General features: G+C 34.5%; 1 protein-coding gene across 6 annotated transcripts in view; it reads left to right on the plus strand.

Moving 5' to 3' along the window:
* The window catches only part of MICAL-like (protein), a 100,910-nt gene extending 83,006 nt beyond the window's left edge, over window positions 1-17,904 (plus strand). For 2 of the 6 annotated variants that reach the window (XM_088182109.1, XM_088182108.1), the window contains exons 4-11: window positions 9,735-9,829; window positions 13,630-15,252; window positions 15,332-15,549; window positions 15,619-15,732; window positions 15,795-16,023; window positions 16,093-16,757; window positions 16,830-17,068; window positions 17,142-17,904. In XM_088182109.1, coding sequence (XP_088038235.1) covers window positions 9,735-9,829; window positions 13,630-15,252; window positions 15,332-15,549; window positions 15,619-15,732; window positions 15,795-16,023; window positions 16,093-16,757; window positions 16,830-17,068; window positions 17,142-17,362 — 3,404 coding nt within the window. In that variant the 3' untranslated portion in view covers window positions 17,363-17,904. Of the gene's footprint in view, window positions 1-9,734; window positions 9,830-13,119; window positions 13,174-13,629; window positions 15,253-15,331; window positions 15,550-15,618; window positions 15,733-15,794; window positions 16,024-16,092; window positions 16,758-16,829; window positions 17,069-17,141 lie in introns of those variants that run through there. The other 4 variants (XM_088182111.1, XM_088182110.1, XM_088182112.1 and 1 more) reach the window with 3 other exon arrangements.
* Window positions 17,905-18,165: the final 261 nt, after the last annotated feature.

An 18,165-nucleotide genomic window follows, 5' to 3' on the forward strand; every position in this document is an offset into this window, starting at 1 on the left:
GAAACGGCGAATTTATTGTGACGCTTATCAATTTTCAACGACCGCCTTATCCGCCGCTACCGGTTCAGGAGTTATTTTATCCGATTATATAACGTAAATAATATTTTAATGCTTTTTGCAGATAAATGCCCTAAGAGACGTATTATATATGTTTCGTTAAGCGATACTGCAATTAAACTTACTTGTGGTTTACTGATTATATTTTAGTCGTAATGATAAGAATGTCAGTAATTGTATGATCGCGATGAATAGTACAAAATTGTATTTAACAATTCCTAGACATATTTCAGAGTGCCTCATATTTAGCAAGCGATATTGTCAAGATGCGCTCATCTATTTTGCTGCCTAGCCATATACTTTAGCTTTTGTAAAACCGAGGGCAGAAGTCACCGTGGTACCTAGCGAGCAGCACGAACCCGTTTTGCTGAATACAACACGCATCCACGTATAATGGGTATGAAGTGTCTAAACTCGAGAAAAGCAGCGAATGCATTCGCTGCGGAACTGAACAAAAGCGCTCGCGTATCATAACTCCATTATCCGGCTCCCAGTGTCCGGCTTCTATGGCGGAGCGAATTGATCAGTGTGGCAAAACCCGTGCTAAATTTTATTGATCGGATCGTGGCGAAAACAAACGGCAATTTGAAGAAAAAACGCGAGAGTCCATAATATGATAGATTTGTCGGTGGTCCACGATTGGCCAATTTGTGCAAATTGGTCGATTAAGTGAAAGTGGACAGCGAGTTTGGCAGTCAAGTTCACGGACACGATTTTTATAGTAAACTCGTTTAGATATTATCAACGAGGGGCACAGAAGCAATAATGCTTATTGCAAGCTTTTTAGCGTACAAATAAAGCATGAAAGACTTCATATTTATTAATTCATGATGTACGAGATAAGAAGTCTAGAACATATTGTATAGTTTTAGAAGGAGTCTCACGTCTTCTCTTTTTCGGCAACAGCCATTTTATAAGAACGATATTGGACACGTATTGTCATTGTTCATAAAGTTCATCGGTTCTTTCTAGATTTTTTAACACGAATGTCGAACATGAACAGAAACAAATTGATGATGAATTGTCATTTTAAATACATACTGTGTTGCTTCAACTAAGTTCTGGTAAATTGCAGTATTGCTTCCATTTTTTTATATTTGTTTCCTTACTTTCCGAACATCTCTCAGCTTGTATAATTTATAAGATAGCATAAATTAAACTCAGAAATTTTCTAGCAATAAATTACTCTTATAAATAAAATGATGCAAGATTGCAATCTATAATATAATACTGTATTCCAAGAAATGAGCAGATAATATAAGCGAGAAGAATAAGACTATCTCAGCAGCTAAAATTCCAAGAGCTCTGTCCAGAGTTTTGCATTTAAATATACGTAATATAATAAAGAATGATTTAGTATAGTAAAGTGACTAACTCGTATCTGATTCTTGAAATCGTATTTTATGTCCCTTCGAAGTTTGAAAATATGACACTAATTCTCAAGGATGCGGTTGAAAGCAAATACGATCGATTGCATTTCCACTCTGGTAACCAGTTTGGGAATCGCCCGAACAGGATGCTGCGAGGACTCCTCTCGGGACTTCTATTATATACAGCCGCCACCATAAGCCTGCGAAGCCTTAAAAAGGCTTTTCACACGACACTATACACGTTTAGGTTGTGGTAGGCAACGTTCTTCAGGCGACCGAGGTCAAGGCGTACTAAATCACAGCTAGACGCATTATCTTGAACTTGGAGTCTCTCTCGTTCCAAGATCAAATTCGCTCCGGTAGATGCTTTTGTGAGAGCTATGGTCATGAAAAATTCTACCGCCGCGTCGGGTCATGTTGTACTCAAATTCGATCCGTGCGTAAAACTGCAGGCTTATTGTCGATGTAACATAAAATTAAATTGTATTCTATCTACAAGAATAAAAGGTGCATAGTAAAAGATGTTTCATTCCATATACTAAAATTATAAAGCTCCAATGACAATAAAAACAATGAATCATCTTTTATTGAGTGTCGTAACGTTTATATGAACGCAATAAAAGCGACCTTCCTAATATAGTAACCGTGTAATATTGTATCTATATATTATTATAATATAATGGTATATAAAACGGGTTTTTTTCACCAAGCTCCGTTCACTGCTTATAAGGACTTGTTTCCATCGATGCTCACGATGTTTGAATGTGAACTTTATAGTCCTGTGCCGATTTTTGGTTGTCGTTCGAGGGCAATTGCCCATGTGGATTTTGTCACGAAAATCCACATCGACATTCGTATCATAGATTGAAAGAACAATATTTAAAAAATGCTTTTAAACTTTTAGACCAATTAAATAGTTATTTTTTATTGTATGACTTGGCAGGTTTTCCCGAAGCGTCAAAATAGTCACTATACAAATAATAATTATACCATTAAATATTTAAAAAAAGAACAATTATGTTGCACGCCTAAAATAGATGAGCACAATCTCTCTTCATAGTTTTCGCCGTACATGTGGTGTTTAGCAAGCTTGTTGAGAAGCTGAATGACCGAAGTTCAACTGAAGTCGGCCGAGGTCGCCGAGTAGCGGCCACACTGCCACAAATTTCATATGCCGTCCGGACGGCGGGCGTGAATGACGTTCGCGTGGCGGCTGCTGTCATGTACAGCAAAAAAGTGCCAAATAATCGCAATTTTTAAATTGTCATATTATTAAAATTACGCTACTAATAATTATAAAATTTTGTGTGGGCACTCACGAATACAATATCAGTGAAAACTTTTCAGTCGTAAATATTCAATTTACGCAAAATCTTTGTCGGCTTTTGCAAAATGCCATAAGGCATAAAAATGATACTTTAGAATACGAACACCACATCTGTGACTATCCTAGAATTTGTCGCAATCGATTCTAAATAAGAATTCATTATGTTGTGACATTTATATAAACCGATCTAGGAAAATACATAAAGATATTCGAAACGATTTTTTTTAACAAAATCAAGTACCACTAATTATTTTTTAATTATTTAATTTTATATGAAAAAAAATATAATGACGGTATCTGTTAGAAGAATATAGTATCAAAAATATAATTAATCCCTTTTGGTGCCCTAAAATATTCAAAGATATCAGTAAGAGTCTGTTAAAGTCCCCGATAAACATGTAGTATTATAACTTGATCACGATGCAGCGCTCGACATGCGTGTTAACCATAGGACGCCTACGCGCATACTAAAATTGAACCGAGTTAATCGTTCTATCTCAGTTTGGGAAACACCATATCATCATCTCTCTCACTCGTCACTTAACACGCGAGATTTAGAGCGGGCAGAACCGAATTCGACCGAAGTAACCCCCTATATTCTCCGTCCTTGGCCAACTTCCAGAGAGTGTAGTGCAGGCATTAAGCTCGCAGCTAAAAGTCCCTTGGCAATAAAAAATACCTTTATTGTGTAAACGCTACGCGAGAATGCAATGACTTGTATCCTAACGCTCCTAACAAAGAGACACTAAAATATTATACAAATACGAATACAACTCGTACTCCCCTCTTGTTGAGATATCTTTTTTAACATCAGTTTTACTCAAAATAAATTGTTGACAATTTATCATTATGTTTTTTATAAATATTTTCATTACAAATACTGGTTAATCACTCAAAAATAATATAGGCATACCCCTAAATGAGTGATAAAAAATCGGTGAATTAAAGCAAGGATTACTATATCCGGATGATATACACAATATTATTTATATGACACATTATTATTTCCCCCGGGATTTTTCTTTATTGGAATTCTTAATTCACTACCGGTTTGTAAAGTTGTTGCTAAAATCATGTCATCAAGTACCATTAATTTTTAAATTATAATCTATGTTTAGTGGCAACTAATATTATTAACTGAAAGGGCATCAATAACCAATGAGATAATGAGTAACTGAAACGCGTCTTTCAAAACCATTCAATTTTTCTTGTATTTTTTTACATGACTCAGATATATCCCTGTCATCAAAGAGCAGCCCGCATCATAAATCAATCTTCTTTGATTTATCAAACGGTCATATGAAATGACAAGTAATGGGTGTTATTCATATTTCACACAATTAAACGCCACTCAGCATTGACATATTATTGCAATGCGATCTGAATCGACATCAGCGAAAGTGGGTGGGTGTAACTTTATATTTCTACAACCTCCTCTTGGTCAGCTGACACATTTACGGCACCGACTGATTGTCCCATGATGGCGTGACTTTATTTTTTCCCTTTGTTCTCCAACATGATCGCCCTCGAACAATGAAACTTTCGTTTTCGGCTCCAGCGATTAAAAACGCTCGGTTGGATCGATTACACGCTAGAACAGCTCAGGTTTAACTGCGTGTATTTAAAAAAAATATCACCATTCAAACAAGAAGGATTTCGCTAATGGATCTAAATTGTCAGTTTTGCAATAAAGTTTGGCAGTGGCTATGAAAATGTGTGTATTTGAAATACATAACTAAACCCACGCTACTAATGATTACGTTATTTTCGTGCTATTGTATGTAGTTTATCTTACATCAAACATATTCAAGAGGAAGTACTTTGGAACGCTTGAACCCTTCTTATGTCATAATAGCTAAAGCTAAACATGCAGGGCATACGACATTTGTTTAGGGTCTGCGCCCCATTTTGTATCATAAAATTTACACATGAGTGCTTTTTTGTATTATATTTATGAACAGTTCTCACGATTCCCACGCATTCAATTTTTTACAGTGGTATAAAAAATGAACTGAATATGAAGTAAAGTTGAATTTATTTTGAAACCAATTTATAAAATATACGCTATAGTTTTGAGTTATCACTATAAAAAATGAAAGTTATCACTATAAAAAATGAATTATTGTTTTTGATATTGTAGCAATCTAATCTATTGCTGTAATTGTTTTATGATTCTTTTATAAATAGCTGATTTTAATCATCAAAATTCTTCGTTCTGTTAGCAACGTCAAATACAATTATTGTATATATTACATTTATATATAATTATATAAAAAAAGCTGCGCCGCCGAGACTATAGTTTCTACTCAATTTTATTTGGATGACATTTTACAGCACCCAATTTGGACTAACCAAATGTCTAAAACAAGTCTTGATCCAATCGTTGATAAGCAAACCATTCTATTATAAAAAGAATATCTTGATATCGCGAATATTGCTCGGAACGACTGCCCGGATGAGCAAGGCCAATATGCCGAAATATTTATCTCACGCGACCGTATCCGCATATTAAAATTCATAGAAATCGAAGGCAAATAGTTTGATTGCTGAATTATGTTTTATATTTATATTATTAAAAAAATTAAAACTTTGGATAAAAATACTATATTTTACCTAAAACATCGGCACTTAAGAGTATTGTCTAAGTCTACGTCGCTTTCTTTTCCGTCCTTGCCGTAATATCTAAATAGTTCGACTTTCAATAACATTTTCCTGCTCTTCTACCAGAGAGCACACGCTCAATAAACTTTTTCTGGAACTCTGACACACTTGCTCGTGCCGGCGTGTAGTTTAACGTACCGTGCCTTTTCGGAGACCAATCACTTTTCCTCTTGTAATATTTTTTTCACTTTTTTATGGGCGTTTTATTTGCTCTTTATTCTTATACCGAACACAATAAAGCGACGATTTTTCATACGAACATAAAAATTATATTTACCAAAGATCCCGCCTCTTCCGCCTGCACTATCTGCAGTACCATAACACCGACATATCCGACGTCGAAAATTATTGCTTTCTTTGAAAGAGAACGAAAGTTAATTAAAGCCGCCGGCTTATAATATGGGCAGTGCGGATAAAGATCGATGGGCGTTTTTTCGTTGTTGTTGTTTTTCTCTCCAATTTTGTTTTTTACTTAATTTCGAAAGTGGTCCATCGATCGTCACTCTCGATATCATCATTATCTGCCGGACCCTCATATTCAATAATATCTTTCATTGACTTCCGATCGCTAGAGAGAGAGGGAGACCTTTCACTCAATCACTTTTGACGCGCGATCGGTAGTACTTTTATGTGTTTTTTTACGATTAGTATTATTATTATTATGCCATTTATCGCGTTTTGAAGATGCACGTATATCGAACGTAGTAGTCGATCTTCGATCCCGCGCTCAAAAGGTTAAACAGCAGTGAAAGTGTTCACATGTGTAGTAGGTAATAAATTGTCTCGGCCGCAGATGATTAATCTCGTTTGCCAAATTGGACTTTCTAACATATAACTTTTTCCTGCTTGAGCCTTTTTCTTTCTCAACTAACGGGTTTTCAGCCCATGTGTGCACGTTGTGCTTAGAACAGTTGCATAAGCTACTAACCGAGAATAAAGATGAAAATCGTACCTCTTGGTAATCATCTAAAACTATTGGTACTTACAGATTTGCCAAAATTAGTTTCAATTTGTATCGTAGTCATGATGCAATATGAGCTACAGTAAACCTTTTAAATCTTCAATCGCACTAGAGCTCGGGTTTCAGTGGCTCTTTTCTAATAGTAACTAGCAAAAGTATATTAAAATTGGAGAGTCAAGTGCATAGCAAATATGATAGAATAATAGCAGTGATCACTGAAGAAAGTATGTCATGCATCTTTGTCCTATCCAAGAAACGACTTGGGCGTCAAGTCACGGTGAAATTGCATCTCGGTCCAGATCGGATCTCGCTCGTGCGCACAGGTGCGCAATTGCTCGACGCACTTGCATAATTGAAGCGATGATCCGGAGAGTTGCATAAGAGTCGCGCCTCTGACAAAATGTCACTTTCACACGGTCCGTAGCATTCGACGAACGAGCCTTTGTCTCTCCGCTTCTTGCGCTTTGAGTCTTCTTCCCACAAATATCTAAGAGACGTTCGCGTGATGGTGGTTTGTTCCGATGCGTGAGATTTGCGTGTCTTCGATCTACCTCATGTTTCATTTTTTATCTTTTTTGCTATATAAATGCGGTGGCGCGTGTACTTTTACTGGAATATGGAATGAAGGAACTACCCAAAATGATACTTTGATGACTTACTCAAGTCTTCTTCTTGTATCTTAGACTCTAAGGAATGATCTAAACTAGGAAGACCTCAAGTCCCTAAGATAAGGCTAAATAGGGCTAACGAAAGTGGGTCGTCATCATGCATTATGTATCGTAGAAGAAGAAGAATACTAGGCGCGGCGGCTTCGCTTTCATCCGCCATTGTGTGATAATAATAGACGTAAGAGCAGCGAGCGAGTGACTCACATTTTCCACGGCGCGGAAACCTGTTCCGTTGATATCTGTCACGATCATGAATGAGCAGCCAGCGCTGCGTCGGGGCTCTTGACCCCCCGGCGGCTATCGGCTGAAGCTCATCGTCAGTCTCGAGGAGTCTTCACCCACACGCCGGATTCGCGCGACGCGTGGGTCGCTCATCGTGTGATGACGCCCTTATCTATGTAGCGCGCAGTGAGCAAAAATGTGTGTGATGCGTGGGAGCTAACGAAAGTTTTATACAAAAAAACTACATTGTACATAATTTGAACTAACTACTGCTTACGCCTTTTTTCATTACGTAATGATTTTTTTACAGTATGTATTTAACCTTGTCAAGATTCAAAAGTAGTTTAGTCCATCTCAAAATATTTGTAATTATGTATTTCTTTACATTCATTAAATTGATAATATCAGATTGCCCCATTAGTATTTGCGGTTTTTTTCTTACATTTGCAAAAATGTATAATCTTTATAAATTAACGACAACTTCTCTTGTTTTGTAACAGTAGTCGTATCGATGACAAAATAGATAAAATAATCTCAGTTAAGCTATATTATGCTTTATAAGTTTCAATTCGGTCATAATGGATCAATAGCAGTTAAAAACATATGTAATGTCAAATGTGGTTCGAAAAATTTCGTTCCGAGTATTTTGACATTAAATATTTATGTAAGAGCGAGTGGTCCTTATTGGTTGTTAGTGAGGATTTTAGGGCTGCCATCAAAGCAGGTCCCAGATTAATAATACAGAAGCTAGCACAAAAGCTCAACGTGTCGCCTACATCATTTCACAGACATTTAAAAAGTTATGAAAGGTGTTAATTTACAGAATATAGGTCTAAATTATCTCATAAATTGTCTGAGGAAAATCTCGCGCAGCGATTCTTTATATTCCAATAATTTATTATGGATATGAAGGGCATAATTCATTATGAGTTACTTGATTATAGACAAACGATTATGAGAGACACGTAGTGTGCTCAGATAATTCGCTTAAAAGCGACTCAGATCATAAAAAAGACCTTTCCTTATAAATTAAAGAAGGGTAATTTTACAGCAAGACAGCATGTGTATCCAAGAAAGCGATAGAAAAAAATCAATGGATTTTCTTGGGAACTCCTTTCTCATCCACCATATTATTTAGACATTGCTCCAAACGACTATCACCTACTTAGATCCCTGCAACAGTTTTTAGGATGAAAAAAAAATATTTTATAAAAACGGTTATAAAAAACGACATTAAATAATTTATTGCTTCTAAAAATACAATTATTTTTCGAATCATAAGAATAATTGCAGCAAACAAATATTTTATAAAAACGGTTATAAAAAACGACATTAAATAATTTATTGCTTCTAAAAATACAATTATTTTTCGAATCATAAGAATAAACAGCCTTATTTGAATAATGATATCATAACACCCTTATTTGAATAATGACATCAGTATATATTATTAGCCGTATTTTATATTGTTGTCAAATAATTTAGACATCTATTTAACCCTTAGAAGTCCGAAAGAATGTACATAAATGTCATGATGCCAAATATATTTTTGAAAGACTTGATGATAAAATTTCCAGTATTTTATTTCGTTACTTATAATTAATATATTACGGTAAAAATAATTGGTAATTCCTAACCATTACTAAAATTTGCCATAAAATCTTTTAATCAATCAATGGATTTTGGAAACAATTTTTTAACCAATCTGTGCCAGCCGCTCGTCGAGTAGAATACCTAGCTAGTGTCAAAGCCCAGACGTGCGAATTGTTATCTATGGTTCTCAATCTAAAAACGTTTTGTTTTTAAATTTACGTGCATATTTTCTTTAAATAAATTAAATATCTGTTTTTAACTACAGCCGACCGTGCTAATACAAAAATTATAAAATCAATTGTAATTATGACGAAAAGTTAGTATGATACAATTATAATGTGGCTAGCAAAGTTTAGTATAGCTTAGTCTCGAACAGAATATGGAGTGGAATATAGGTGCTGCAGTTCTGATTCTCCATCACTGGTTTATGCTGTTTATAATTTTATACCACAATTCAAACAACCTACTTCATTTCAATGGCACATTTAACCTTGATCAATAACTACAGTGAGATCACCGTGGTCACTGTGAAGTGCTATTTACACACCTTTTTTATGTTTTACAAACTGGTTAGGTTCTTCGTAATCACTTAATTTTCGACCGTTGGAATATCAATCCTATTCTAAAATTAACCTTCAGTCGTTCTGCATAAATGATTCGTACAAAAAAATGCAATATTCATATAATGTGAAATTGCATCATCTTCTTCAAATGCAATCATTAGTGCAATTTGCGTCTGCGCTATTTAAGCTTACGTATAATCATAATCAAAGGCAATTTTAAAGCGTTTATAATTTATGTCTGTGTGTCGCAAAAAAATGTTTTCACAATGTCCCTTCGACCAATTTTAACCGAGCTTTCGTCTATTGTTACAGGATCTCCGTCCAGAATCATGACCAAGAGGTCCTCTACGTCCAAAGAACATGACAACTTACCGGCGTCGCCTTCGTCCGCCAGTCCGCCCACCAAGGTAAAAATAACGAAAGATTTACCACCATCATGCGAAAGACCTACGCTTTCATGCATCATAACATCCATACGTATAAATAAAATAAATCTATGACTTAATCAAAGCAACACGCTTTGAAACGATCTACTCTACGCATACATACATATCATCAACTCTTCGTTGAGCACTTAGTTATGTATGTACTTTACTTCACGATGCATGCACATCGATCAAATGTATATATATAAAAAAATATATAAATCATCATTAATTCATCGGTTTATCGGTTTGCATGCTTCTCTTTTGATTTTTTATTTGTTTTATGTGTATACTAAACAATGGATTTATTGTTGATAACGTACTAATGCTTGGGAATTTTGGGTGACGAGTGTTCCCAAAACACACTATTGGTAAATTCAACTGAAAAGTGAGCACTCGAATTAGTCGCCTGGCGAATTTAATTTTTGGCACGAGCGTGCAGATTTTTCATGAAAACATTTCAGTCACGGTTTCGTTCTTGATTAGGTGATACGTTTTGCGCATCTTATTTTTTTGAAGATTCAATATTGTATCCGTGAGTATTGTGAGTATTGATAAAAACTACTTAATTATATGTAAATTAAATTTTCAACACCTGCAACGTAGTTTTTTATTCTATTTTGTCATATTTGACCTTTTATTTGCCTAAACAAGGTTACCAAAACACGAAGAGTTATTCAGCTTTCGTGAGGTCTAAGTTCAAGTTTAACCGCATTGTACATTTTTATATTAAATTATAAATCCATGTTCAACTACCTTATCATTTAATTATTTTATAACTATTTTGAATCCTATATAATAAATAATCGCAAACTAATAACATATAATATTATTGTACGCCGTTGGAAAATGGTATAATTATACTATCTAGTTTTTATTTTCTCAATAACATTAATTCTTTTATTGCTGAATTTCCATATATCAAAAATAGATGAAAATAAGAAAATATTTTTTTAATGAATTTTATGGTATTTATTTAAAATCTGAACATATGTTTATAATGTAATAAATCGATAAAACTAATATTTCCAGCTTTAAATGGCGTGTCAAAGTACCAGCCAAGAAGCCGAAAGCTCACTGATATTTGATTTCGACTTGTTACATGCACTCAACCTGGGCGGCCGCTAGTATTACAAAAAAAAGCGTTCAGATCGGTTATTTGGCTACATTTCGTCGATGACCAGTTTAATTATTACTAAATTTGTGTTTTATTTTCACCGAACTGATAAATGACATAACTATTTCATTGTATAAAGAACACTTTCTGTTCAGTTTTTTCATAGTTAGCGAACAGCAGAGAGCCGTTATATTATTATAAATGTTTGCCGGTAAAGTGCATTTACTGTACTGTTTATTTTATGAATTTAAAAATACTGCGGCTGTGACTGTGTACGGAGAAGATACTACTAAAATTGGAATAGTTTTCAAAATTCCAATTCCTACCTTCGAAGCCTGATGATGATACTCGTACGTTGACGATTATAATTAACACTGATGATGACCCAACACCTTCTGACTATCAATTGCTCAGGACTTATATGAATAATGAATCAAAAGAGCAAGTAGAAAAAGCTCTCATTTCCATTGGATCAGTCACATGAACTTTATTTTAATGGCATAAATAAGCTTATAAAATAAAAACCACCAATGAAAATTATGTCATTGATTGAATTAATAAATAAATCTGAAAAAAAAAATATTTCTTATGAATAACTAACAAAATTTTTGCTTCAATGCAATATATGTATATGTTACACCATATCAGTAAAATCGTTTATTGCGTGAAATGGGCTTAATTCATGAAAAACGCAAGTCCGTTGCTTTATTCGTGAATCAGGCAAATTATCTACCAAATGTTTGCATTACGCCAGTGAGATAGTAGCGCTCCGGTAGTTTTTTGAAACTAAGCCAAATGTCATTTTGACAGTTGCGAAACGTCACGTTTGTTGAAGGGTTCATTTATTTTTGTACCTATTGAGTGTATGAATAGTATTGCCATTAAATAGTGGTCCATGTACTTATACTTGATCTGGTCTTATAACTGATGCCGGAAGATTGGCAGATATATTGCAATTTAATGAAATAAAATAATTAACAAGTTTTTTTATGTAACTTTAGCGTTGGTCAAAACAGTGAACACCCCATGAATAACTCTCTGTAACGAATCATGGGGTGTTCACTGTTCTAACCAACGCTCGCTACTACTCGCTCGCACCTAAGAGATTAATAATTTACTATACACCCACCATATAAATCGTTAAAATATCTATTAATAAAATTCATATTTATAGTTCTAGACTTTTTGGCATTCTAAATGAAGATGAACATCACTGATTGCTTTATTGTTATATAATTAAATGGCATATGGTCTAGTTACGAAAAATAAACCAAAGCGATACTATCTACTTTGCGCAATGCACAAATTAAGTAAAACAATTCCTGCCCAATTCACGCTTTCGGCAGATAATTTGCCTAATTCGTGAATAAAGCAACGGGATTGCACTTTTTGCCTATTTCACGCAATAAGCGATTTCTGTGTAACATATGTACGTATAGTATAAATCGAAACAACTAAATTTTACAATAATTCTTTTATCTACTTAGAGTTGTTTCTCTTCCATTTTTGATATTAATAAATCATGTTAAATGTGACGAATGACGCGTACGAAATATTTAGGTACAATATAACAATCGGAAGTGAACATTGGGAGCCAATTTCGCTTTCGAACTTTCACCGCCATTCGTAGGCGAATTTCCGATCGAACCGCTCGTCCTAACAAAATAATGCTTTAACACCAACCACACTAACCCCGCATTTTATAACGCATAACACATATGGGTAAACAGCATGAAGCTTTCTCGAAGCTAAATTATAAATTAAAATAACTCTCCTCTCTGTACCACAGTGTGGGTTTTCAACTCTTACCACCTTAAATATATTAATTACTATTTACTAAAAAAGAAACTGCAATTTCCGATCTTATTAACCGCGGAATGCTGGCGATTTTTCCACCATAGTCGACCCATATGCTCATCGCGCATCGTTTCTTACGTGACTGAATGCGTTTTTGCATGTACATTTTTTGCATATTAATTTTGCGAAATCGAATCATTTGCTCTCTCAATCTCCTATAGACCAGTCACATGTATCGTAGATTAAAAATGTAAATATCTTTATTATAATTTATTTTTTAACACCACCCCCGTATTATCATTAGCTACACGCTAAACCCACACTGTGTATCATTTTATTTTCTTTTTGTTCGCTCCAGGAGGAAAGCTTGGACATTATGGGCCAGTATAAACCAGAAATATTCTGCTAAAAGGTAAATAATTCATGCGCTTCTATTATTTTATTACTTTTCACTTATCATCGATCATTTTAATTATACAATTGATTATAATCTAGTTTATATAAATATAAATATTTGAAGTTTAACAGTTGCTTTGTTTGTGCTTATTCTTATGTAGTATATTACGCTATGCATTTTTTTTGTGTGTGTTTTACTAATTGACATGTGTAACAATAATGAGTGATGTTCTACATTTAAACAACATGTGATTGTCTCGCCTTAACTTAAAAATATAATATGATTGAGTCATATTTCGAATATTTATTCTGTAATTTTAAAAAGTACAAAGTATACTATAGTTTGTTGGTTTTAACACTAGTATATCATGTAAGTTCATATTATGTATAGCAGGTTTGTATCCATTGTTACGCATGTTCTTAAATTGGTCTAGGAATGTATGATTAATATTTGTTTTATTTTGACATGCAGATGTTAAGTAGCGGTCTGGGAAGGCGAGAACCCTGCACAGCTTGCGGACAACCTGTATTCTTGGCACAGCGTTTGCTCGTCGAGCGGCGTCTCTATCACCGCACATGCTTTCGCTGCGCCCGTTGCAGCGCCCAGCTCACCCTCGCCAGCTGTTACCAGACCGAGACCGGACAACACTGTTGCGAAACTTGTCCCGATGAAGAGGAGGATTCTCCCGATAGTCAATCCGACAGCGTTGATATGCACAACATGGATCACAATAGCGTAGATACACCACCCGTAAACAAACCGTTGAGTGATGAAGAGAAAAGCAACTTAAACATTGCACAGCACAACACCATCGAACCAGACATCGAACCCAAAGTAACGTCCACAGCTTTCTCGGGCTTCTTAAACAGTCAGTGCGATGAAGCCGACAGTGACGACGAAGACGTCCTTCCGGCTCTCCCGACGACTCTTCCGCCCGAATCGCCTCATCACTCAACCGTCAAAGAAGAAATTGTAGAGAATCCTCACCTTGGGACGAGTGTTTCAACAAAAACTGATGAACAAAGTGTAAATAATGCGAGTGAATCGAGTGACATTTGTGTACCGTTAAAAATTTCTTCCGAACAAGAAGAAAACGTTGAAGACTGTATAAATAGTGCTTTAGTTTGTGTTGCCGACACAAAATCCAGTGAATCTTTAATACAGCAGGATATAGAATGCTGTGAAGAGAGTAGTGTAAATATAGAAGAAGAGATAAATGTTAACCAGCTTGAAACTGCCAGAAGTTTATCCCGTATCGAAGAGGGTGATTCAAGCGTAATTGTGAACGATGAAACGATCGAAATCACCAAAGATAGTAAAAATACTCCTAGCTGCGAATCGAGCGTATCATTGGTCAAGATGAGAATGAAGATGTTCGAAGCGGCCGACTCGGAGGTGGATAGAGAAACTAATAAACAAGCAGTTTCTACAAAATCGCGTCATAAAATTAACGATCAATCTAATTTAGAGTTAAGTAATGATATAATTAGTGGTAAAAACGATAGTGTTAGTTCACACGTAGATGTATCCGCAACTGAGAGTACTCTTTCTTCTGATGAAGTACGTACGACGGAAGAATCTCATAAATCTGATACAAATGTGCCTTACGAATCAGATGTGCCTTTAGACGCTAGCACAAATTTAAAAGATATTGATTGCAATGATCAAATTATGGATGAGCCTAGCCTTGATAAAAATGAGCTTTGTACCGAAAATTCAAATGAAGATGCTTCGGAAGAAACGAAAGACTTGACTGTGCCAGATATTGTAATAGATGAAGAAAAAATACAAGAAGAAAATATAGAAGGGATAGAAGAAGTTAAAGAAGAAACAGTAGAAGTTAAAGAAGAAATAGTAGAAGTTAAAGAAGAAATAGTAGAAGTTAAAGAAGAAACAATAGAAGTTAAAGAAGAAACAATAGAAGTTAAAGAAGAAACAATAGAAGTTAAAGAAGAAACAATTTCCGTGAAAAGCGAAGAAGATAACAATGCTATAGATATAATTGTATCTCCGAATGTATCTAAGAGTAAAATTATAGAAGTTTATCCTGATCATTTAAATCCTTTTTCGGACGATGAAGATGACGAAGATGATGTAAGTTTTTTTTATCTAAAATAAAATAACACCTAATAGCAAATTTGATTTGTATTAAATATAATACTTTTTATTGTAGGTAAACAACAAATCAATTAACGAAGAAGTTAAATCTCAGCAATCTAAATCTGATAGATCGTCATCTAAATATAATGAAAGTCTAAATCCATTCGAAGACAGTGATGAAGACGAAGAAGAGTCTCGACCGAAAGTGGCTGTTAGAAAAAAAAGTGGAGAAAAACCTCCGAGACCTCCGCCACCAGCAATTCTTATCAATTCATCTAAAAGTTCTTCAAAGTAATACATATTAAAAATAGTTTTTCGTATTTTTTTATGATTCAATAAATATAATTATTTATTATTTAGTTCCGATGGAAGAAAGGTTGTGGCTGCACCGAGTCTAAATCCGTTTACATCTGATGAAGATTCGGAAGAAGAAAAAACATCTCTTCGAATGCCAATTCCAACTCCAAGATCAAGGTTTATATTAAATAATAAATTATATTAAATGAATATTTCATTACTAATAATATTTTTTAAAGGCTTTACGATGAACATTCCAGTTTATCGGTTTCTCAACAATCATTCCACGGATCGTCTACTTCATTGTCTAGTACGATATCAAGAAGGAAAAAGGCTCCCGCTCCTAAACCACCAGGAATGATTGGAGTTCCACAACCGAGTCCTCGAAAGATTAGCTTACCTGAAGTTGAGAATGAATCGTTGAATTCGTCGACAGTTTCTCAACTTTCAAGTCCTAGTTTGAGCCTTGTAAGTTTACTTTTTACTGAACATTTCCCATATTATGTAAATTTTTAATATTATTTCCTCTCTTTACAGTCTCATATTTCTCCACAAATTTCACCACGACTTCGAAAACGGAGACCAGCGCCTCCTCCGCCTATGACCGGCTCTCAACCTTCAGCAAGCTCTACATTAATCGAATCACCGTCTCTACATTTCAGCTTGAATGTGTCCGAACAACAAGATAACAATGAGAATGTATCTTTATCTTTAATGCAAAGTCAAACGGAGAGGCCGGATTCTAGTTTGTCCAATTCCAAAAAGATCATATCTGCCGCAGATTTCGACAACGATCCTGACATATCGTTACAGTATCAAAAAGATGAGGATAAATGTTTATCAAGCATTATTATAGAAGACGCGTCTCCGATTTATCACGATAAGAGCTCAATTGGTCAATGGAAGAGGCGTAAAGGCCCTGCGCCGGCCATTCCCTTGTTACAAAAGAGAAATTTTGGACCCAAAATACCACCATCTTTGATACGACGAGAGCTTCAAATGTTGGAAGCTCAGCAGAGAGGTCTAGAAAAGCAGGGTGTTCGTTTAGAAGAGATCATCAGAGATAGGAGCGAGTCCAAAGACGCGGAAGGAGAAATTCCTACTGAAAATGATCCCGAAACTGATGAATTGGTGTTGCAGTTGTTCGAACTTGTTAATGAAAAGAATGAGCTTTTCAGAAGGCAAGCTGAACTAATGTACATGTAAGTGATTTATTCGATTGTTGATATGAATTGTTCTATTGAATTATGCTTAATATATTTATGTCAATTCAGTCGTCGCCAACAAAGACTCGAAGAAGAATATGCTGATTTAGAGCATCAGATTCGAACCCTCATGGCTCGACCGGAAGCAAATAAAACCGATACTGATAAAGCAAAAGAAGAGCAACTCATACAGCGTCTAGTGGAAGTCGTGGAGAGGAGAAACGAGGTCATTCATTGCTTGGAGATGGACCGTTTAAGGGAAAAGGAAGAAGATAAATCTATTAGAGAGCGATTAGCGTCACATAGAGGTAACAATTTAGTTTTATAGTATGTAAAAAATTATGAAAAATGCCAAATAACACATTCATGTTTATTTTACAGCGAAAAGGGATGAAAAAGGTGAAAACCCATCTATAACGTCTATAGAAAATCAGGAAGTTCAAATGAAAAAAGAAAAAAAGAAGGAAAAGAAGCGTTGGATTTTGAAAGATAAGGCGAAGAAATCCGAAGCTGAAAAGGCATCTGAGAACGAAAAAGTGTCATTAGAAGGTTCTGAACAAACGACTATTAAAAAAGAGAAAAAACATAAAAAATGGTTTTAATTTTTTCCAATTGATTTTTTACATCTTTATATTGCAAACATTAAGTTTTATGAAATTTTATTACTTCTCAAAAATTAATGGATTTTTGTAATTGCTTATTCATGGTTTTTTTTGATGAGTTGTTTTTGTATGCTAGACGTCGAATAATTTAATCAAGTTGTGAAAAATATCTTTTAGGTGGCACACTTTAAAAAGAGAAATACATATCTCTTATACATATTTAAAATACGTTTATACATAATTATTTTTATAACACTGAAATAAATAATAATCTAAATATTTAATTTAATGTAATACAGAGATCTCGGTGATTATTATATTGTCTCATTGTCAATTATTTTAAAAGTAGGATTAATGTGAAACGATTACCACTGCATTACACTTGATATATTTACGTATATATTATTAAAAGTCTATTATAATAATTTTACATGTGCTTACGTTGTATGTTTTGTCATAATAATGTGCGGTTAAAATTATTATCTTCCAAATGTATTATGTGTTGTCGATATTATATAAATAAACGATCTGAAATAGAAAAACGTGTTTCTACTGGTATTGTTTTTAGTCTTATATACTTAAGGATGATGCGTGACTCCAAAAACATAAGAAATCAGAAATGTGATTTTTAAATTTAGTCAAATTTGTGATTATAATTAAAATGAATAAAAAAGAATGCTCACAAATCTATTGAATTGTGGATGCTGGTTGGTAACCCTTAGAGTAAAAATGTGCACTGAGCAATCTTGACAATGGAAAAATACAATCTGAAAAAGCTTAGACGAAGAATGAGTTTGTACACC

This window comes from Plectrocnemia conspersa, unplaced genomic scaffold (genome assembly GCF_051122295.1).
Source record: "Plectrocnemia conspersa isolate PC_06_02 unplaced genomic scaffold, ASM5112229v1 ptg000003l, whole genome shotgun sequence".
Taxonomy (NCBI): Eukaryota; Metazoa; Arthropoda; class Insecta; order Trichoptera; family Polycentropodidae; genus Plectrocnemia; species Plectrocnemia conspersa.